Consider the following 23,097-nt stretch of genomic DNA (forward strand, 5'->3'; position numbering starts at 1 on the left):
AGGAATTGAGGAGGAGGAAGGGGAAAACATTGGGAAGAGGGTGAAAATTAAGATGTGAGAGGGAGAAAAAAGTAAGGGGAAGAGAAGGAAAGAAACAGAGAGAAGGAGAAAGGAAGAAACACAATTACATGTTGAAATAGAGGGAGAAGGAGAGAATGAGAAGGATATCCAATTAGGAGGGAGACAGTCTCTGAGCAACACCATTTCATCAGTATGATAAAGTAATTATCACCTAATAATCCACAACAGCAAATCAGTAGTATAAATGACATATGCATGTAGAGTTTTGCTAGCCGTTTCCATAGTTATCCTCCATTCACTGTCTGTCTGTCTGTCTTCCTTCCTGTCTTTGTCTTCTTATCTGTTTCCCTCTGTTGAATCTGTCTCTCTCTCCACCCTATTATCACCCTATTCTTAATTCCCTTCTCCCAGCTCTTCCAATCCTCCAATCCCTCGCTCACAAAGCCAGGCTCCATTCACTCTTCCCTCTCCAGTCATCCCTCTTTCACTCTCCATTCATCCCTCCTTCACTCTCCATTCATCCCTCCTTCACTCTCCATTCAACCCTCCTTCACACTCCATTCGTCCCTCCTCCCCTCTCCATTCAACCCTCTTTCACTCTTCATTCATCCCTCCTTCACTCTCCATTCATCCCTCCTTCACTCTCCATTCAACCCTCCTTCACTCTCCATTCATCCCTCCTTCACTCTCCATTCAACCCTCCTTCCATCTCCATTCATCCCTCCTTCCCTCTCCATTCATCCCTCCTTCACTCTCCATTCATCCCTCCTTCACTCTCCATTCATCCCTCCTTCACTCTCCATTCAACCCTCCTTCCATCTCCATTCATCCCTCCTTCCCTCTCCATTCATCCCTCCTTCACTCTCCATTCATCCTTCCTTCACTCTCCATTCATCCCTCCTTCCCTCTCCATTCGCTCCATTCACTGCACAATAAGCACATCCATGGAGATGCCTTTTCTCCCAGCATGCTTTGCAAGTGGGATGGGGGCTCAGTGCAGTTGATGTCACTCTGGGTAGCTGCACGTAGCCATAGGTGTAGAATCAGCTTCCCCTCTCCACATCCTATCCTTAACCATTAGTGTGATTATTGAGAAACTGAGCATAGACCGGAAGCTCATCTCCGACGAAGACAGTTACTCTGAAACAACATGGAGGACCACTGACCAAATTACTCTTCAGGGTGATGTGAGGACACAATGGACAAGAGCAGTGTACAATATACAAGGGGCGATTGTGTCGCAAATGGGTGATGAATGAACACACAGGGTGAATTAACACACACACACCCAGCGTGCTGACTGGGGACGGAGGATATGCAGTGCAGTGTTGGCCAGTCAACCAGCACTAAGGCCTGGAAAGTTAATGTCGGAATCACAATGGAACCTGTGTGTGTGCTTGTTGATGATCATTAACTTGGCCCTCATCATGTCTCTGCCCTTTGACCTTTTCTGTAATTGGTTCTCAAATGGATGCGTAACAACTGTCAAATTTGCAGTTTCACATGTGAAATAGCTGTTTTCACATGTATTACATTTAGAGTTCACATGTTAACGTCATCTTTTCACATGTGCCTCACAAAACTTTTACAAACTTTTTTAAAAATCTAAAAATCAAACTTTCACATACAATTGTTTTTCACATGTGAACTTGCAATTCCACATGTGAAAGTGAAAATATAATTTGCAGTTTCACATGTAAGAAAACTCCACATTTACTGTTTGTAAACCAAGTAAATGAAAACAAACACTGTATAGCTTAAAAACTATATAGGTTAAAACTATCATTTTGATATCATGGATGGTCAGTCCAGAGTGCAGGCTATGGATTCCAGAGTGGATGCATTTCTCCAGCCCCATCCATCAGCTTTTTACCTAAACTGTGCCGGGGAGCTCACTTTGTTAAAGTTTCAATTAAGGATTGCCGCTTGAAACAACATATGGTGCAATTTTCTAGCGAGTAACTTACTTTTGTGCCATTAATATCAATTTGAAAAACTGATGTCGAGAACAAAATTCTTAGTATTGCAAACAAAAATAATTATACTGAAAGCAAAACATAAACCCAAATGTATTAATAGTAAAATATGTATTGCAAGGAAATAATTGTTTAACGCAAGAGCAAATAATTTGTAAATGGATGCAAAACAAATATTTTCTGTGAAACATTTTGTATGATACCGTAATTAAATCAAATGCTTCTCTCTTTCCTGCAGGTTTCCCTATAGTTGGTTACTTTACCCCGGCATTTGCTTTCACTGCCTTTTTTCAAGTGTTGGCATATTCCAGCATCATGGTACCCTGCATCCCACTGCTGGTTTGCCTCTGAAGTTAAGCAGGGTCGTGGCTGGTCCCCAAACGGGAGCCCAGACGGGTATTTAGCGACATCTGTCAAAGTCAGAATTTCCACCTGGAGAAAGAGAGCTTGAAAGAGAGCCTTGTCATCAGATTATCTTTCTTCACTATGGCCTGTCTCCTTGGAAAATCCATGTTCGCCGTACTTTACAAAGGGAACGAATTATTGGACCGCTAATGTATTTTTGAACGTTATCGTTTTTCCGCACAATCACTCATATATCTGGTAAATGTACTCATATATCGCAAATGTAACCCAACTCGGTTTCGCTTTGACTGCTATACAAACTTTGTGTATTGCTTAGAGATTTTCTGCCAATGGACATTTCCTGTACAATCTGGGCGATGCTGAACTATTTGGCAAGGCAACGGTGTGTAGAGCCGGAAGAAGTCTGCCTCTCATTGAAGATATTTTTTTAGGAGTTCTCTTTCTCTCTCTTTGCTTTGTCTCTCGCTCCTCTCTGAAGACTTCATGCAATAAGTCTGACTTATCCTTGCTCTCTCTCCTTCTCCCTCCCTCCACTCCCTCCTCTCCTTCCGCTCTCCCTCTGTCTCTAGATGAGTTCGTGCAGTAGCAGAGCGCTGACCATCCTGTCCACGGTGTTTGGGGCGTGTGGTCTGCTGCTGGTGGGCGTGGCTGTGTCTACAGACTACTGGCTGTTGATGGAGGAGGGCATCGTGCTGCAGCAGAACCAGAGCATGGAGGTCAAGATGGCCCTGCACTCTGGCCTCTGGAGGGTCTGCTTCGTGGCTGGTACATATGACCTCTGACCCTCAATAGCAGTGGTGACCTGACCAATCTGCTCCAGGTAGAATTAGCCATAGTTGATCTAGGATCAGTTCACTCCTTCTAAATCTGAACGTTAACCATTAGTGGAAAATACTAAACGGACCTTATATCAGTGCAACTTCCCAATCTCAATGTTATATACTGTATTCTTTTTTCATTAACGTATTCAGGGGCAGACTGGCCATCCGGCTTCTCAGGCAAATGCCAGATGGGCTGATTCATTTTTTGCCTAAATTGTTTTCTTTGTGCAAAATGATAATTGACTGGCAAAACTTGGGGGCCTCAAATAACAAAATGGGCGGTGTGGGGGCCTCAAAGAAAAAAATGGTCCGTTGTGTTAGAAATGGTAGGACAGATTTTTGGTCCCAGTCCAACCCTGTATGTATGTATCTGCCTCCCTCTCTCTTTCTCATGCAAGCCTCAATTTGACACAATCCTCTTTCTTTCCCTTCTCTCTCAGGGACAGAGAACGGGAGATGTGTGGCATCAGAGTATTTCACTGAGCCAGAGATAGAGATCACCACAGAGAATACTGCTAATATTCTGAGTGAGTATACTGTACCCTACACTTACAGCTTTACACTGCAAGCTCAGCATAGAGCTCACCAACTTGTAGCCCTAAAAAACGGAAATGAGTTACCTCTGTTTCATTCAACCATTCCTATGGTCAGCGCTCAGGAAATTACTGGCTCGTTGGCCAAAGCCTATGGGGAAATTAATTTGGATTTTAGAGGTGTTTTGGATAAACAGAGAAAAAAATAAGTTCTGGGGTTAACACAGGCTTAGGAGATCTTATACATTTTGTTCTATGAGATAATAGCAGTCAGTTAACACGACATGTATTAATTATTATGAAGCCTTTATGTAATTTATGTGTTTGTTATGATTACATAAATTCTTAAAAATTCACAAAAAGTGTCGTTAGCTGATGAAGAGTATCTCATTGAACAAAACGTGTATGGTCTCCCTAAGCCTGTGTTTAAAACATACCTTATTTTTGGCATTTATCCAAAACCCCTCCAAAACCCCAATTCATTTCCCCATAGTCTTTGGCCAATGAGCCATGGCGAAGTTGATGCCAACAAAAAGACGTCATTACTATTACTCTCTCTCTTATGGTTAGTACATAACATTTGACCGCTAATGCTGTGACCCTGTAGAGATGGTGCGGACAGCCACTCAATTTCCCATGGTGTCTCTGCTATGACCTCTAACACTGTGACCCTGTAGAGATGGTGCGGACAGCCACTCCGTTCCCCATGGTGTCTCTGCTATGACCTCTAACACTGTGACCGTGTAGAGATGGTGCGGACAGCCACTCCATTCCCCATGGTGTCTCTGCTATGACCTCTAACCTCTAACACTGTGACCCTGTAGAGATGGTGCAGACAGCCACTCCGTTCCCCATGGTGTCTCTGCTATGACCTCTAACCTCTAACACTGTGACCCTGTAGAGATGGTGCGGACAGCCACTTCGTTCCCCATGGTGTCTCTGCTATGACCTCTAACACTGTGACCCTGTAGAGATGGTGCGGACGGCCACTCCGTTCCCCATGGTGTCTCTGCTATGACCTCTAACACTGTGACCCTGTAGAGATGGTGCGGACAGCCACTCCATTCCCCATGGTGTCTCTGCTATGACCTCTAACCTCTAACACTGTGACCCTGTAGAGATGGTGCGGACGGCCACTCCGTTCCCCATGGTGTCTCTGCTATGACCTCTAACACTGTGACCCTGTAGAGATGGTGCGGAAGGCCACTCCGTTCCCCATGGTGTCTCTGCTATGACCTCTAACCTCCAACACTGTGACCCTGTAGAGATGGTGCGGACAGCCACTCCATTCCCCATGGTGTCTCTGCTATGACCTCTAACCTCTAACACTGTGACCCTGTAGAGATGGCGCGGACAGCCACTCCGTTCCCCATGGTGTCTCTGCTATGACCTCTAACCTCTAACACTGTGACCCTGTAGAGATGGTGCGGACGGCCACTCCGTTCCCCATGGTGTCTCTGCTATGACCTCTAACACTGTGACCCTGTAGAGATGGTGCGGACAGCCACTCCATTCCCCATGGTGTCTCTGCTATGACCTCTAACCTCTAACACTGTGACCCTGTAGAGATGGTGCGGACGGCCACTCCATTCCCCATGGTGTCTCTGCTATGACCTCTAACCTCTAACACTGTGACCCTGTAGAGATGGTGCGGACGGCCACTCCGTTCCCCATGGTGTCTCTGCTATGACCTCTAACACTGTGACCCTGTAGAGATGGTGCGGACGGCCACTCCGTTCCCCATGGTGTCTCTGCTATGACCTCTAACACTGTGAACCTGTAGAGATGGTGCGGACAGCCACTCCATTCCCCATGGTGTCTCTGCTATGACCTCTAACCTCTAACACTGTGACCCTGTAGAGATGGCGCGGACGGCCACTCCGTTCCCCATGGTGTCTCTGCTATGACCTCTATCTAACCTCTAACACTGTGTCCCTGTAGAGATGGCGCGGACAGCCACTCCATTTCCCATGGTGTCTCTGCTATGACCTCTAACATCTAACACTGTGACCCTGTAGAGATGGTGCGGACGGCCACTCCGTTCCCCATGGTGTCTCTGCTACGACCTCTAACCTCTAACACTGTGACCCTGTAGAGATGGCACGGACAGCCACTCCATTTCCCATGGTGTCTCTGCTATGACCTCTAACCTCTAACACTGTGACCCTGTAGAGATGGTGCGGACGGCCACTCTGTTCCCCATGGTGTCTCTGCTATGACCTCTAACCTCTAACACTGTGACCCTGTAGAGATGGTGCGGACGGCCACTCTGTTCCCCATGGTGTCTCTGCTATGACCTCTAACCTCTAACACTGTGACCCTGTAGAGATGGCGCGGACAGCCACTCCATTTCCCATGGTGTCTCTGCTATGACCTCTAACCTCTAACACTGTGACCCTGTAGAGATGGTGCGGACAGCCACTCCGTTCCCCATGGTGTCTCTGCTATGACCTCTAACACTGTGACCCTGTAGAGATGGTGTGGACAGCCACTCCGTTCCCCATGGTGTCTCTGCTATGACCTCTAACCTCTAACACTGTGACCCTCTAGAGATGGTGCGGACATCCACTCCATTCCCCATGGTGTCTCTGCTATGACCTCTAACCTCTAACACTGTGACCCTGTAGAGATGGTGCGGCCGGCCACTCCGTTCCCCATGGTGTCTCTGCTATGACCTCTAACCTCTAACACTGTGACCCTGTAGAGATGGTGCGGACGGCCACTCCGTTCCCCATGGTGTCTCTGCTATGACCTCTAACCTCTAACACTGTGACCCTGTAGAGATGGTGCGGACAGCCACTCCGTTCCCCATGGTGTCTCTGCTATGACCTCTAACACTGTGACCGTGTAGAGATGGTGCGGACAGCCACTCCATTCCCCATGGTGTCTCTGCTATGACCTCTAACCTCTAACACTGTGACCCTGTAGAGATGGTGCAGACAGCCACTCCGTTCCCCATGGTGTCTCTGCTATGACCTCTAACCTCTAACACTGTGACCCTGTAGAGATGGTGCGGACAGCCACTTCGTTCCCCATGGTGTCTCTGCTATGACCTCTAACACTGTGACCCTGTAGAGATGGTGCGGACGGCCACTCCGTTCCCCATGGTGTCTCTGCTATGACCTCTAACACTGTGACCCTGTAGAGATGGTGCGGACAGCCACTCCATTCCCCATGGTGTCTCTGCTATGACCTCTAACCTCTAACACTGTGACCCTGTAGAGATGGTGCGGACGGCCACACCGTTCCCCATGGTGTCTCTGCTATGACCTCTAACACTGTGACCCTGTAGAGATGGTGCGGAAGGCCACTCCGTTCCCCATGGTGTCTCTGCTATGACCTCTAACCTCCAACACTGTGACCCTGTAGAGATGGTGCGGACAGCCACTCCATTCCCCATGGTGTCTCTGCTATGACCTCTAACCTCTAACACTGTGACCCTGTAGAGATGGCGCGGACAGCCACTCCGTTCCCCATGGTGTCTCTGCTATGACCTCTAACCTCTAACACTGTGACCCTGTAGAGATGGTGCGGACGGCCACTCCGTTCCCCATGGTGTCTCTGCTATGACCTCTAACACTGTGACCCTGTAGAGATGGTGCGGACAGCCACTCCATTCCCCATGGTGTCTCTGCTATGACCTCTAACCTCTAACACTGTGACCCTGTAGAGATGGTGCGGACGGCCACTCCATTCCCCATGGTGTCTCTGCTATGACCTCTAACCTCTAACACTGTGACCCTGTAGAGATGGTGCGGACGGCCACTCCGTTCCCCATGGTGTCTCTGCTATGACCTCTAACACTGTGACCCTGTAGAGATGGTGCGGACGGCCACTCCGTTCCCCATGGTGTCTCTGCTATGACCTCTAACACTGTGAACCTGTAGAGATGGTGCGGACAGCCACTCCATTCCCCATGGTGTCTCTGCTATGACCTCTAACCTCTAACACTGTGACCCTGTAGAGATGGCGCGGACGGCCACTCCGTTCCCCATGGTGTCTCTGCTATGACCTCTATCTAACCTCTAACACTGTGTCCCTGTAGAGATGGCGCGGACAGCCACTCCATTTCCCATGGTGTCTCTGCTATGACCTCTAACATCTAACACTGTGACCCTGTAGAGATGGTGCGGACGGCCACTCCGTTCCCCATGGTGTCTCTGCTACGACCTCTAACCTCTAACACTGTGACCCTGTAGAGATGGCACGGACAGCCACTCCATTTCCCATGGTGTCTCTGCTATGACCTCTAACCTCTAACACTGTGACCCTGTAGAGATGGTGCGGACGGCCACTCTGTTCCCCATGGTGTCTCTGCTATGACCTCTAACCTCTAACACTGTGACCCTGTAGAGATGGTGCGGACGGCCACTCTGTTCCCCATGGTGTCTCTGCTATGACCTCTAACCTCTAACACTGTGACCCTGTAGAGATGGCGCGGACAGCCACTCCATTTCCCATGGTGTCTCTGCTATGACCTCTAACCTCTAACACTGTGACCCTGTAGAGATGGTGCGGACAGCCACTCCGTTCCCCATGGTGTCTCTGCTATGACCTCTAACACTGTGACCCTGTAGAGATGGTGTGGACAGCCACTCCGTTCCCCATGGTGTCTCTGCTATGACCTCTAACCTCTAACACTGTGACCCTCTAGAGATGGTGCGGACATCCACTCCATTCCCCATGGTGTCTCTGCTATGACCTCTAACCTCTAACACTGTGACCCTGTAGAGATGGTGCGGACGGCCACTCCGTTCCCCATGGTGTCTCTGCTCTTCGTCTTCACGGCCTTTGTCATCAGTAACATCGGACACATACGGCCCCAGCGCACCATCCTGGCCTTCGTCTCCGGGATCTTCTTCATCCTCTCAGGTAGATAGGCCACTCCATCTGGCCTTGATTATTACTGCCTTCATCCATCCTCTCAGGTAGATAGGCCACTCCATCTGGCCTTGATTATTACTGCCTTCATCCATCCTCTCAGGTAGATAGGCCACTCCATCTGGCCTTGATTATTACTGCCTTCATCCATCCTCTCAGGTAGATAGGCCACTCCATCTGGCCTTGATTAGTACTGCCTTCATCCATCCTCTCAGGTAGATAGGCCCCTCCATCTGGCCTTGATTATTATTGCCTTCATCCATCCTGTCAGGTAGAGAGGCCACTCCATCTGGCCTTGATTATTACTGCCTTCATCCATCCTCTCAGGCAAATAGGCCACTCCATCTGGCCTAGATTATTACTGCCTTCATACATCCTCTCAGGTAAATAGGCCAATCCATCTGGCCTACATTATTACTGTCTTCATCCATCCTCTCAGGTAAATAGGCCAATCCATCTGGCCTACATTATTACTGCCTTCATCCATTCTCTCAGGTAAATAGGCCAATCATGTTAATTTGAACAAGGCTTATCAGTGTGTGGTGATTCATATCTGGCCCCTTCTGTCTCCTTCCAACTGTGATTGATTATTGCTGTCTTCATCCTGTTTCAGCCTAGCCACTCCATCATTGCTCTATTTTTACTTTTGGATGTCTCCTGTACCACCTGAACAGGTTCTGACCATTATTACTGCAAATAATATCTTTGAATAAGGTCATGTTGAGCAGAACAATCACTGGTGTCATCAGGAATTTCTGTTGACAATGGTTCCTTCTAAAATGTGTCTACATACAGTACCAGTCAAAAGTTTGGACATACCTGCTCATTACATGGTTGTTCTTTATTTTTACTATTTTCTACATAGTAGAATAATAATGAAGACATCAACACTATGAAATAACACATATGGAATCATGTAGTAACCAAAACAGTGTTAAACCAGTCAAAATATATTTTATATTTCAGATTCCATCAGTAGCCACCTTTTGCCTTGATGACAGCTTTGCAGACTATTGGTATTCTCTCAACTAGCTTCATGAGGTAGTGACCTGGAATACATTTCAATTAACCGGTGTGGTATTTAGTGGTATTTATTTGTGGTATTTATTCTTAATGCGTTTGAGCCAATCAGTTGTGTTGTGACAAGGTAGGGGTGGAATACAGAAGATAGCTCTATTGGTAAAATACCAAGTCCATATTATGACAAGAACAGCTCAAATAAGAGAAACGACAGTCCATTATTACTTTAATACATGAAGGTCAGTCAATCTGGAAAATTTCAAGAACTTTGAAAGTATCTTCAAGTGCTGTCGCAAAAACCATCAAGCGCTATGATGAAACTGGCTCTCATGGGGACCGCCACAGACTCATCTCAACATCCACTGTTCAATGGAGTCTGCCTGAATCAGGCGTTCATGGCCGAATTGCTGTAAAGAAACCACATCCAAATGACACCAATAAGAAGAAGAGACTTGCTTGGGCCAAGAAACATGAGCAGACTCCAGACCGGTGGGAAATGATCTGTCCTTTAGTCTGATGAGTCCAAATTTGAGATTTTTGGTTCCAACCACCATGTCTTTGTGAGACGCAGAGTAGGCGAACGGATGATCTCTTCATGTGTGGTTCCCACCGTGAAGCATAGAGGAGGTGTGATGGTGTGGGGGTGCTTTGCTGGTGACACTGTCTGTGATTTATTTACAATTCAAGGCACACTTAACCAGCATGGCTACCACAGCATTCTGCAGTGATACGCCATCCAATCTGGTTTCCGCTTAGAGGGACTATCATTTGTTTTTCAACAGGACAATGACCCAACACACCACCAGGCTGTGTAAGGGCTATTTAACCAAGAAAGAGAGTGATGGACTGCTGCATCAGACCTGGCCTCCACGATCACCCAACCTCAACCCAATTGAGATGGTTTGGGATGAGTTGGACCACAGAGTGAAGGAAAAGCAGCCAACAAGTGCTCAGCATGTGGGAACTCCTTCAAGACTGTTGAAAAAGCATTCCAGGTGAATGTGGTTGAGAGAATGCCAAGGGTGTGCAAACCTGTTATCAAGGCAAAAGGTGGCTAGTTTGAAGAATTCACAATCTAAAACATATTTGGATTTGGTGAACACTTTTTTTGTTACTATATGATTCCATATGTGTTATTTCATAGTTTTGATATCTTCACTACAATGTAAAAATGTAGAAAATAGTACAAATTAAGAAAATCCTAGAATGAGTAGGTGTGTCCAAACATTTTGACTGGTACTGTATTTTGTATTTGTCACTGGAATTTCATAATTCCTATTGATTGTACATTAATTAAATCCCTCAGTCTATTTTATAAGAATTTGTAAGATTCCTATTTGCATAAATTAGACAGAGACCAGTCTTATCAAAATTAGATAATAGTATTTATTCTCGGAGCGCGCTGCCATGAAACCACGAACAACAGTTTATATACAAAATATGACGTCATAGGTTATAAAACGTCCTTTCTCCCAACAGTTCAAAAGTTTATTCCCACCCCTTCTCTCTCTCACTCCAGACACACAGTTAAATCGAGGTTAAACTTTTGAAGTCTTCATCCATCACCATTCAGCAGACAGTTCCAGCTAATGGAAAACCTAAGAAAACACACACTGCCTTATCTACACATCCCAGAGCTAAGTTGAGTCGGTTCAACCATAGGTTAACAACCCTTTTTGCTTACTTAAGTACCCAAAATTCCAGTCTCCTCCAACCTGGCTGGAATGGTATTTATTTTATTTAATTAACCCCTGTTTCATGCTCCACAATCCCTTCCTTATGAATTAATATTATTAATCAGATATAATAAAACAGAGTAGAGTTTAATTAGTTATAGTTCTATTTAAAATGTAGATATTGTTTAGTCATTATTCATAAAATTCCTAACAGTATTGTAAATCAGAGAAATATCTATCCTCTGTGAAGCTGTTTGGGGACTTTTCTGCTTTGTAGTTCACTCTCCTGACCAGGAGGCAGCAGTGATGAGGGAGCTCCCTTTTCTCTCTATGAAAGAGAGAGAGAGATGAGAAGATATCAAGAATGGCACTCAAAACATAACAATTCACCTATGATATGTTAGGAAAAACAGGTATATTATTTAAGGCCAAAAAGCAGTCATTATAATCACATTCCTGCCTTTGTTGTGGTTTGTTTGTAACACAGCAGCGTTTCGCACTCTCGGTCCTGGCCCCCTTGCATGCTCTCTCTCTCTCTCTCTCTCTCTCTCTCTCTCTCTCTATCTCTCTCTCTCTCTGTGTGTGGGTGAGTGAGTGTATTTTCGTATGCCAGTGTTACTTATTTAGGTAAAGATGATGAACCTCTACGTTATAACTGGACATGGTTTCCATGCACTTTCCTTTTACATTCACAGCCTATACTGACTGACAGTCTCCCGGTGTACAGAACAGATGCTCATACACCATATATGTATGTGGCTCTACGTGCGTTCTAATGGTACATTTTTCACATATGGGGCATCACATGCATTTTAATGTTGTATAAATGGTTTGCTCAGAAGAGTGGTATTTTAATGTTGTATGTGGAGTTTTTCCAATGAGGAAGGTCTTCTCTAACTCTTTACTGAAAGCTGCTCGGTGTCTATATCCCACAGAAAGGTCTTACAGCATACACAGAGCATCACAGCTATAGGGGACTGGCTTAGTGTCCTGTCCTCTGCCATATCATTTTGAATGGGGGTCCTCACTCACTCACTCTCTCTCTCTCAAAACAATTCAGTTTAAGGGCTTTATTCGCATGGGAAGCATCTGTTAATATTGCCAAGGCAAGTGAAGTAGATAATAAACAAAAGTGAAATAAACAATAAAAATTAACAGTTAACATTACACACAAGTTCGAAAAAAGTAAAGACATGTCAAATGTCTTATTATGTCTATATACAGTGTTGTAGCGATGTGCAAATAGTTAAAGTACAAAATGTAAGGTGTACGGTGTTTCCTCCGACACATTGGTGCAGCTGGCTTCCCGGTTGGATGCGCGCTGTGTTAAGAAGCAGTGCGGCTTGGTTGGGTTGTGTTTCAGAGGACGCATGGCTCTCGACCTTCGTCTCTCCCGAGTCCTCGTGGGAGTTGTGGCGATGAGACAAGACAGTAACTACCAGCAATTGGATACCATGAAATTAGAGGGTAAAATTAAAAAAAGTACAAAATGGAAAATAAATAAACATAATTAGTTTGTTCTTCCCTTTTCTTGTGGCAACAGGTCACACATCTTGCTGCAGTGATGGCACACTGTGGGAGTTTATCAAAATTGGGTTTGGTTTCAAATTCTTTGTGGATCTGTGTAATCTGAGGGAAATATGTGTCTCTAATATGGTCATACATTTGGCAGGAGGTTAGGAAGTGCAGCTCAGTTTCCATATAATTTTGTGGGCAGTGTGCACATAGCCTGTCTTCTCTTGAGAGCCAGGTCTGCCTACGGCAGCCTCTCTCAAATGGCAAGGCTATGCTGCCACTGTGTACTCTCTGTTTAGGGCCAAACAGCATTCTAGTTTGCTCTGTTTTTTTTGTAATTCTTTCCAATATGTCAAGTAATTATATTTTTGTTTTCTCATGATTTGGTTGGGTCTACATGTGTTGCTGTCCTGGGGCTCTGTGTGGAGTGTTTGTGTTTGTGAGGACTCTTCTCCAGGTTCATCTCTCTGTAGGTGATGGCTTTGTTATGGAAGGTTTGGGAATCGCTTCATTTTAGGTGGTTGTACAATTTAACAGCTCTTTTCTGGATTTTGATAATTAGTGGGTATCGGCCTAATTCTGCTCTGCATACATTATTTGGTGGTTTACGTTGTACACAGAGGATATTTTTGCAGAATTCTGCATGCAGAGTGTCAATCTGTTGTTTGTTCCATTTTGTGAATTCTTGGTTGGTGAGCGGACCCCAGACCTCACAACCATAATAGGCAAAGGGTTCTATAACTGATTCAAGTATTTTTACAGATCCTAATTGGTATGTCGAATTTTATGTTCCTTTTGATGGCATGGAAGGCCCTTCTTGCTTTGTCTCTCAGCTCGTTCAAGGTTTTGTGGAAGTTACCTGTGGCGCTGATGTTTAGGCCGAGGTATGTATAGTTTTTGTGTGCTCTAGAGCAACGCTGTCTAGATGGAATTTTTATTTGTGGTCCTGGCAACTGGTCCTTTTTTGGAACACCATTATTTTTTATCTTACTGAGATTTACTGAGATTTACTGTCAGGGCCCAAGTCTGACAGAATCTGTGCAGAAGATCTAGGTGCTGCTGTAGGACCTCCTTGGTTGGGGACAGAAGCACCAGATCATCAGCAAACAGTAGACATTTCACTTCAGATTCTAGTAGGATGAGGCCGGGTGCTGCAGACTGTTCTAGTGTCCTCGCCAATTCGTTGATATATATGATGAAGAGGGTGAGGCTTAAGCTGCATCCCTGTCTCACTCCACAGTCCTGTGGATAGAAATATGTGTTTTTTGCCAATTATAAAATATGCACTTGTTGTTTGTGTGCATGGATTTTATAATGTTGTATGTTTTTCCGCAAACATCACTTTCCATCAGTTTGTATAGCGGACCCTCATGCCAAACTGAGTCAAAAGCTTTTTTGAAATCAACTAAGCATGAGAAGACTTTGCCTTGTTTTGGTTTGTTTGTTTGTCAATTAGGGTGTGCAGGGTGAATATGTGGTCTGTCGTACGGTAATCTCTCTCTCTCTCTCTCTCTCTCACACACACACTTTCCTCCCTCAGAATCCTCTCTCTGTCTTTTAGTGTCATTGTTATTTGCTATATTCCTTTCACTTTCGCCCCCTCTCTTCCTTGTCTTTGTTGCTGGTGGTGTCAGTGGTAATGTCCTGCTGCTCTCTATCCCTCTCTCTCTCTCTCTCTCTCTTAGGGTGTCAGTGGTAATGTCCTGCTCTCTCTCTCTCTCTCTCTCTCTCTCTCTCTCTCTCTCTCTCTCTCTCTCTCTCTCTTTTTTCTCTCTTTCTCTCTCTCTCAATTCAATTCAAGGGCTTTATTGGCATGGGAAACATGTGTTAACATTGCCAAAGCAAGTGAGGTAGATAATATATAAAGTGAATATATAAAGTGAAAAACAATACAAATTAACAGTAAACATTACACATACAGAAGTTTCAAAACAATAAAGACATTACAAATGGCATATTTTATATATACAGTGTTTTAACAATGTACAAATGGTTAAAGGACACAAGATAAAATAAATAAGTGTAAATATGGGTTGTATTTAAAATGGTGTTTGTTCTTCACTGGTTGCCTTTTTCTCGTGGCAACAGGTCACAAATCTTGCTGCTGTGATGGCACACTGTGGAATTTCACCCAGTAGATATGGGAGTTTTTCAAAATTGGATTTGTTTTCGAATTCTTTGTGGATCTGTGTAATCTGAGGGAAATATGTCTCTCTAATATGGTCATACATTGGGCAGGAGGTTAGGAAGTGCAGCTCAGTTTCCACCTCATTTTGTGGGCAGTGAGCACATAGCCTGTCTTCTCTTGAGAGCCATGTCTGCCTACGGCGGCCTTTCTCAATAGCAAGGCCATGCTCACTGAGTCTGTGCATAGTCAAAGCTTTCCTTAATTTTGGGTCAGTCACAGTGGTCAGGTATTCCGCCGCTGTGTACTCTCTGTGTAGGGCCAAATAGCATTCTAGTTTGCTCTGTTTTTTTGTTAATTCTTTCCAATGTGTCAAATAATTATCTTTTTGTTTTCTCATGATTTGGTTGGGTCTAATTGTGATGTTGTCCTGGGGCTCTGTAGGGTGTGTTTGTGTTTGTGAACAGAGCCCCAGGACCAGCTTGCTTAGGGGACTCTTCTCCAGGTTCATCTCTCTGTAGGTGATGGCTTTGTTATGGAAGGTTTGGGAATCGTTTCCTTTTAGGTGGTTATAGAATTTAACGGCTCTTTTCTGGATTTTGATAATTAGTGGGTATCGGCCTAATTATTTGGTGTTCTACGTTGTACACGGAGGATATTTTTGCAGAATTCTGCGTGCAGAGTCTCAATTTGGTGAGCGGTCCCCAGACCTCACAACCATAAAGGGCAATGGGCTCTATGACTGATTCAAGTATTTTTAGCCAAATCCTAATTGGTATATTGAAATTTATGTTCCTTTTGATGGCATAGAATGCCCTTCTTGCCTTGTCTCTCAGATCGTTCACAGCTTTGTGGAAGTTACCTGTGGCGCTGATGTTTAGGCCAAGGTATGTATAGTTTTTTGTGTGCTCTAGGGCAACAGTGTCTAGATGGAATTTATATTTGTGGTCCTGGTGACTGGACCTTTTTTGGAACACCATTATTTTGGTCTTACTGAGATTTACTGTCAGGGCCCAGGTCTGACAGAATCTGTGCATAAGATCTAGGTGCTGCTGTAGGCCCTCCTTGGTTGGTGACAGAAGCACCAGATCATCAGCAAACAGCAGACATTTGACTTCGGATTCTAGCAGGGGGAGGCCGGGTGCTGCAGACTTTTCTAGTGCCCGGGCCAATTCGTTGATATATATGTTGAAGAGGGTGGGGTTTAAGCTGCATCCCTGTCTAACCCCACGACCCTGTGTGAAGAAATGTGTGTGTTTTTGCCAATTTTAACCGCACACTTGTTGTTTGTGTACATGGATTTTATAATGTCATATGTTTTACCCCCAACACCACTTTCCATCAGTTTGTATAGCAGACCCTCATGCCAAATTGAGTCGAAGGCTTTTTTGAAATCAACAAAGCATGAGAAGACTTTGCCTTTGTTTTGGTTTGTTTGGTTGTCAATTAGGGTGTGTAGGGTGAATACACGGTAATTTGGTAAAAAGACAGTTTGACATTTGCTCAGTACATTGTTTTCATTGAGGAAATGTACGAGTCTGCTGTTAATGATAATGCAGAGGATTTTCCCAAGGTTACTGTTGACACATATTCCACGGTAGTTATTGGGGTCAAATTTGTCTCCACTTTTGTGGATTGGGGTGATCAGTCCTTGGTTCCAAATATTAGGGAAGATGCCAGAGCTAAGGATGATGTTAAAGAGTTTTAGTATAGCCAATTGGAATTTGTTGTCTGTATATTTGATCATTTCATTGAGGATACCATCAACACCACTCTCTCTCTCTCTCTCTCTCTCTCTCGCTCTCTCTCTCTCTCTCTCTCTCTCTCTCTCAGGGTGTCAGCGTTAATGTCTTCTTTCTCTCTCTCCCTCTATCACTCTCTCTCTCCTTCTCTCTTTCTCTCCCTCCCTCCCACCTCCATCCTTCTCTTCCTCCCTCTTTCTCGCTATCCCTCCCTCCCCTTCTTTCTTTCTCTCTCCCCCTACCTCTCTCTCTCTCTCCTCTCTTTCTCTCCCTCCCAACTCCATCCTTCTCTTCTTCCCTCTTTCTCTCTCTCTCCCTCCCTCCCTCTCCCTCTCTCTCTCTCGCTCCCTCTATCACCTTCTTTCTCTCTCTCCCCTACCCCTCCCTCCCTCCCTCCCTCTCTCTCTCTCCCTCTCTCTCTCCCTTCCTCCTTCTCTTCCTCCCTCCCTCCCCCTCGCTCTCTCTCTCTCCCTCCCTCCTTCTCTGCCTCCCTCCCTCCGCCCCCCCTCTCTCTCTCTCTCTCTCTCTCCCTCCCTCCTTCTCTTCCTCCCTCCCTACCTCTCTCCCTCACTCCTTCTCTTCCTCCCTCCGCCCCCCCCCCCCTCTGTCTCTCCCTCCCTCTCCAGGCCTGAGTCTGGTGGTGGGGCTGGTGCTCTACATCTCCAGTATTAATGATGAAGTAATGAACAGACCGAGGGAGCCTGAACAGTTCTTCAACTACCACTACGGCTGGTCGTTTGCCTTCGCAGCCTCCTCCTTCCTACTCAAGGAGGTCAGCATATGTGTGTGTGTGTGTGTGTGTGTGTGTGTGTGTGTGTGTGTGTGTGTGTGTGTGTGTGTGTGTGTGTGTGTGTGTGTGTGTGTGTGTGTGTGTGTGTGTGTGTGTGTGTGTGTGTGTGTGTGTGTATGCACTTGTGTGCATGTGTGTGTGGTAGGGGGGCAGGTGGTGGGGGGTGTGAGGAGACGTCATTAGTGCCACTGCTGTGCTGCCCGGGGTGCCCAGCTGACCTATCCATCTGAAAGCCACAGTGTCGTGCCGGCTGAGGCAAGCCTCCCTACAACACTCATCACAACACTCATTACACTGCAATATGCTGGGAAAGTACAGCTATAATTTAGGTCCTAGGGAGCCATACATTTAAATCACTATGACTTGCAAAGTCAAGGCAAAATTTGAGGCAGGAAAAATTATGATGCCTCTGCAAAATACTACTATTCTCTATACATTCTAAATCAGTCATTCTAAATGTAAACTTCTGCACAGTCTATCTGTACTGAGATGTTCTGTATGCAGGTGTTGAGGAAGAACCTGTACCTCTGGGTATTCCTGTGGCTGTCAGCCATCTTCTGTCCTGTGTGTGATAAGCGCTGATGGGACAGAGTGGAGAGTTCAGAGGAGCAACCCTTCTTTACCCCCGTCCTGTCAGAGTGGACACAGTTCAGAGGAGCAACCCTTCTTTACCCCTGTCCTGTCAGAGTGGAGAGTTCAGAGGAGCAACCCTTCTTTACCCCTGTCCTGTCAGAGTGGAGAGTTCAGAGGAGCACCACTTCTTTACCCCTGTCCTGTCAGAGTGGAGAGTTCAGAGGAGTAACCCTTCTTTACCCCTGTCCTGTCAGAGTGGAGAGTTCAGAGGAGCACCACTTCTTTACCCCCGTCCTATCAGAGTGGAGAGTTCAGAGGAGCAACCCTTCTTTACCCCCGTCCTGTCAGAGTGGAGAGTTCAGAGGAGCACCTCTTCTTTACCCCCGTCCTGTCAGAGTGGAGAGTTCAGAGGAGCAACCCTTCTTGACCCCCGTCCTGTCAGAGTGGAGAGTTCAGAGGAGCACCTCTTCTTTACCCCCGTCCTGTCAGAGTGGAGAGTTCAGAGGAGCACCTCTTCTTTACCACCGTCCTGTCAGAGTGGAGAGTTCAGAGGAGCACCTCTTCTTTACCCCCGTCCTGTCAGAGTGGAGAGTTCAGAGGAGAAACCCTTCTTTGCCCCCGTCCTGTCAGAGTGGAGAGTTCAGAGGAGCACCTCTTCTTTACCCCCGTCCTGTCAGAGTTGAGAGTTCAGAGGAGCAACTCTACTTTACTCGCCCTCTCTCTCTCTGTTGTCATAGCCAATCAGGGGGAGAGGAGTGTGTGTGTGCTTGCGTGTGCATGTGCGTATGTGTGTCCGTGTGTCCGTGTGGGTGTGTGTGATTATGGATATGAATTTTAATTCCACTGACTGTCAACTCCTTATGTGCCCATCAGATGAGTGCAAACTCTGTTTAAGTACAGTATAGTTCATCACTCCTAACTCAAATACAGTCTTTGTTTCAGTACTTGCTCTGTACATCTGCATACTCTAGTTTAGTTCAAACATTCATGACAGTTCTAAGACATGGCATATATGAAGAGTGGACTGTTGTTGTACTTTGCTGCAGAGAAGATAGGAGAACACTGCTGAATACACAATGAGCTAGTTAGGATTAGTATTCTGGGGATAGAATGGGGTGTCAGTGGGGATGTTGACATACTGTAGCAGTGCAGTAGTCTTCTCTCTCTCTCCCTCTCTCTCTCTGTGTGTGTGTGTGTGTGTGTGTGTGTGTGTGTGTGTGTGTGTGTGTGTGTGTGTGTGTGTGTGTGTGTGTGTGTGTGTGTGTGTGTGTGTGTGTGTGTGTGTGTGTGTGTGTGTGTGTGTGTGTGTGTGTGTGTGTGTGTGTGTTAGCGGTGCAGTGTTGTGTGATGTTCTCTGCTCGTTTCACCCATCTCTCCCTCCATCCCCCACCCTGCCTCTCTCACATCGTCAGCATTACTACACTAATGTGGTGCAATGGACAGCTCAGTGTGCTCCAATCCTTCTGCTCCTGCTACTCCTCCTCTTTCCTCGTCTTGCCTCTTGTCCTCACATTGCTCTCTCTCTCTCTCTCTCTCTCTCTCTTCCTCTTACTCCATTGCTCACTAATCCCCTCGACTCACTTTCTTTTCCACCTCCTCCCCACTACATTTATCCCATCTACTTGTTCCCTTTTCTTTCAAACCTTTTGATCCCTGCATAACTCTCCCTCTCTCTATCTCTCTCTCCTGTCAGGGGGCTGGGGTGATGTCAGTCTATCTGTTTATGAAGCGTTATGCTGAGGAGGAGATGTACCGCCCCCACCCAGCCCTCTACCGCCCCCGTCTGTCTGAGTGCAGCGACTACAGCGGCCAGTTCCTCCACCCTGAGACCTGGCCTCCTCCTAAGAGGGGCCGCAGTGACTCCCGGGCCTCCAGCGACATCTCCATCCAGATCAACCAGACCCCCCCGCAGCCCACCAAAAACCCCCTGCAGGGCAACCAAGGTGGGGGCATGGGGTCCAACATGGGCCCTGGGTCTGGGTCCTCCTCTGGAGCTAGCTACCAGATGCCCCCACCGTCTGGGGCCTACAACACCCACACACTTCAACACCAACACTCACACGGTAACTCCCAGGCCATGGCCATGCCCCCTTCCACCGGCCCCCCTCATTACCACACACACATGCACATGGACGCCTCCCCTTGTTAGAGAGAGGGAGCAAGGGACAGGGGTGCGCTGATGGTGGACTATCACTCCCATAGACACACACACATTTATGATGAAATACAATATACAGTACATATATAGAGAGAGTAATGCTATAGGGGGAGATGGAGAGAGATGGAGGGAGGTGGAGATGGAGGGAGGTGGAGATGGAGGTAGGAAGATGCAGGCAGCTGGAGATGGAGATGGACAGAAAAGAGGGAGGGAGAAAGTAAGTGTGAAGAGCAAGAAAGCTGGAGTAAGTGTGAAAAGGGAGAAGGATTCAGGGATTAGAGTTAACATACATTTGGTATTAAAAGCTGAGAGATGGGCAGAGAGAGAGAAAGAGGGTTCAGGAGAGGTGGAGGAGTTGTCAAGGATAGAGAGATGAGGGGGGTGGAGAGAAAGTGACAGAGCAAAAAGTATGTGATTTCTTGAAAGACTTTAGAGGTTAGCATCTGTGACAAAAGGGGCTGAGAGGGAGAAAGGGAGAGACAGGGAGAGGGAGAGAGAATGAGAGAGACAATGAGAGGGGGAGAGAGAGGGAGAACGGGAGAGAGGGAGAAAGGGAGCGACAGGGAGAATGAGAGGCTGCAGCTAAACCTGAACCTACCGCAGTTCTGCGGAAATGAGGGATTTGTATTCACTTGAGATGTACAACGCTAAGCACTGTCTTTCACTCCTACACACTTATATGTGCACAGGTTTATACATATACTTATCCATGGTAATGATAATAATAATAACTTGAGTTAAAATAATAAAACAATATTAGAATATCTGTAAGAATATATGAATGTCGGTTAAAATGTTCTGAAATCTATAGGGGAGAATTGTACTGTATATGTAGATATAATATTATATATCTAGCTGAAGTCTGAATATGTGACCCGGGGAGTGAGTGGAATGATATTTTAAAGATAATTAATTTTGATCTTGATGATGTACATATTATTGCAAATATATACAAGTATTGTATATTGTTGAATTGCTGTGAATTGACACAGTGTGACAGAACTGAAATCAACCAAAAATGTCACCCTGACATTGGATTTAGGTGGGTGAAGAAAATACATAATTCCCTTATGTTAATGACTTTTCTCAAATCCAGTCAGTTTTCCACGTTGAGTCAACATCATAAATTGTGTGGTTGAAATGAAGTGGAAACAACGTTGATTTGCCCAGTGGGGTGTTTCAACAGTTTGGTACGATGTGAAAGAACTAAACAGGAGAAATCAATAGCATGGTATACGTCCGTCATATTGTTTTTTCCTGTTCTATATCTCTAAGAACAGATAGAGGAGAGGAGAGGAGAGGAGAGGAGAGGAGGGGAGAGGAGAAGAGAGGAGAGGAGAGGAGAGGAGAGGAGAGGAGAGGAGAGGAGAGGAGAGGAGAGGAGAGGAGAGGAGAGGAGAGGAGAGGAGAGGAGGGGAGGGGAGAGGAGAGGAGAGGAGAGGAGAGGAGAGGAGAGGAGAGGAGAGGAGAGGAGAGGAGAGGAGAGGAGAGGAGAGGAGAGGAGAGGAGAGGAGGGTACTATAGACTATTACAATGCTCCCACTGACTGGCGATGTGTAACTACTGTCCTCTGCTGGTCATTGTCCTACTCTGACACTACCATTGAAGGAGGGTCTGTTTCAATACTTTTACAAAGCTCCTGCCTTCTTCCCTTTATGAAGACACCAATCTAGCACAAGTCAGGCACAGTCATGTCATATCAGGGATTGCTCCAAGGAAGGAAAGAAGGAATGATTAGGTGAGGGAGAGAAAGGAGTGAGTATAGAGCTGAGAGAGGGAGAGAAAGGAGTGAGTATATGGCTGAGGGAGGGAGAGAAAGGAATGAGTATAAGGCTGAGAGGGAGAGAAAGGAGTGAGTATATTGCTGAGAGGGAGAGAAAGGAGTGAGTAAACAGCCGAGAGAGGGAGAGAAAGGAGTGAGTATATAGCTGAGAGAGGGAGCGAAAGGAGTGAGTTTACAGCTGAGAGAGGGAGAGAAAGGAGTGAGTAGAAGGCTGAGAGAGGGAGAGAAAGGAATGAGTTTACAGCTGAGAGGGGGGAGAAAGGAGTGAGTATAAGGCTGAGAGAGTGAGAGAAAGGAGTGAGTATAAGGCTGAGAGAGGGAGAGAAAGGAGTGAGTAAACAGCTGAGAGAGAGAGAAAGGAGTGAAAATATGGCTGAGAGGGAGAGAAAGGAGTGAATATAAGGCTGGGAGAGGGAGAGAAAAGCAGGAGTATACAGCTGAGAGAGGGAGAAAAGGGAGGGAGTATACAGCTGTGAGAGGGAGAGAAAGGAGTGAGTTTATAGCTGAGAGGGGAAGAGAAAGGAGTGAATATAAGGCTGGGAAACGGAGAGAAAGGAGTGAGTATATGGTTGAGAGGGAGAGAAAGGTTTGAATATAACGCTGAGAGAGGGGGAGAAAGGAGTGAAAATAAGGCTGAGAGAGGGAGAGAAAGGAGTGAGTATATGGCTGAGAGGGAGAGAAAGGATTTAATATAACGCTGAGAGAGGGAGAGAAAGCAGTGAGTATATGGCTGAGAGAAGGAGAGAAAGGAGTGAGTATACAACTGAGAGAGGGAGAGAAAGGAGTGAGTAGAAGGCTGAGAGAGGGAGAGAAAGGAATGAGTTTACAGCTGAGAGAGGGGAGAAAGGAGTGAGTATTTAGCTGAGAAGGGAAGAGAAAGGAGTGAATATAAGTCTGGGAGAGGGAGAGAAAGGATTGTGTATATGGCTGAGAGGGAGAGAAAGGTTAGAATATAACGCTGAGACGGGGAGAAACGAGTGAGTATAAGTCTGAGCGAGGGAGAGAAAGGAGTGAGTTTACAGCTGAGAGGGGGGGAGAAATGAGTGAATATAAGGCTGAGAGAGGGAGAGAAAGGAATGAGTATACAGCTGAGAGAGGGAGTGAGAGGTGTGAGTAT

At 46.0% G+C, this 23,097-nt stretch overlaps 1 protein-coding gene across 1 annotated transcript; it reads left to right on the top strand.

Annotated features, from left to right (window-relative positions):
- The first annotated feature begins 2,839 nt into the window (after window positions 1-2,839).
- LOC110534362 (voltage-dependent calcium channel gamma-7 subunit-like) lies at window positions 2,840-21,550 on the top strand. Its single transcript, XM_036940854.2, has 5 exons — window positions 2,840-3,128; window positions 3,625-3,711; window positions 8,449-8,589; window positions 17,303-17,448; window positions 19,733-21,550. The coding sequence occupies exons 1-5, from the start codon at window positions 2,933-2,935 to the stop codon at window positions 20,186-20,188; spliced, it is 1,026 nt and encodes a 341-aa protein (XP_036796749.1). The 5' UTR covers window positions 2,840-2,932; the 3' UTR covers window positions 20,189-21,550.
- Window positions 21,551-23,097: the final 1,547 nt, after the last annotated feature.

The sequence above is a fragment of the Oncorhynchus mykiss genome, chromosome 2 (assembly GCF_057628025.1).
Source record: "Oncorhynchus mykiss isolate SJ-2025 chromosome 2, ASM5762802v1, whole genome shotgun sequence".
NCBI lineage: Eukaryota > Metazoa > Chordata > Actinopteri > Salmoniformes > Salmonidae > Oncorhynchus > Oncorhynchus mykiss.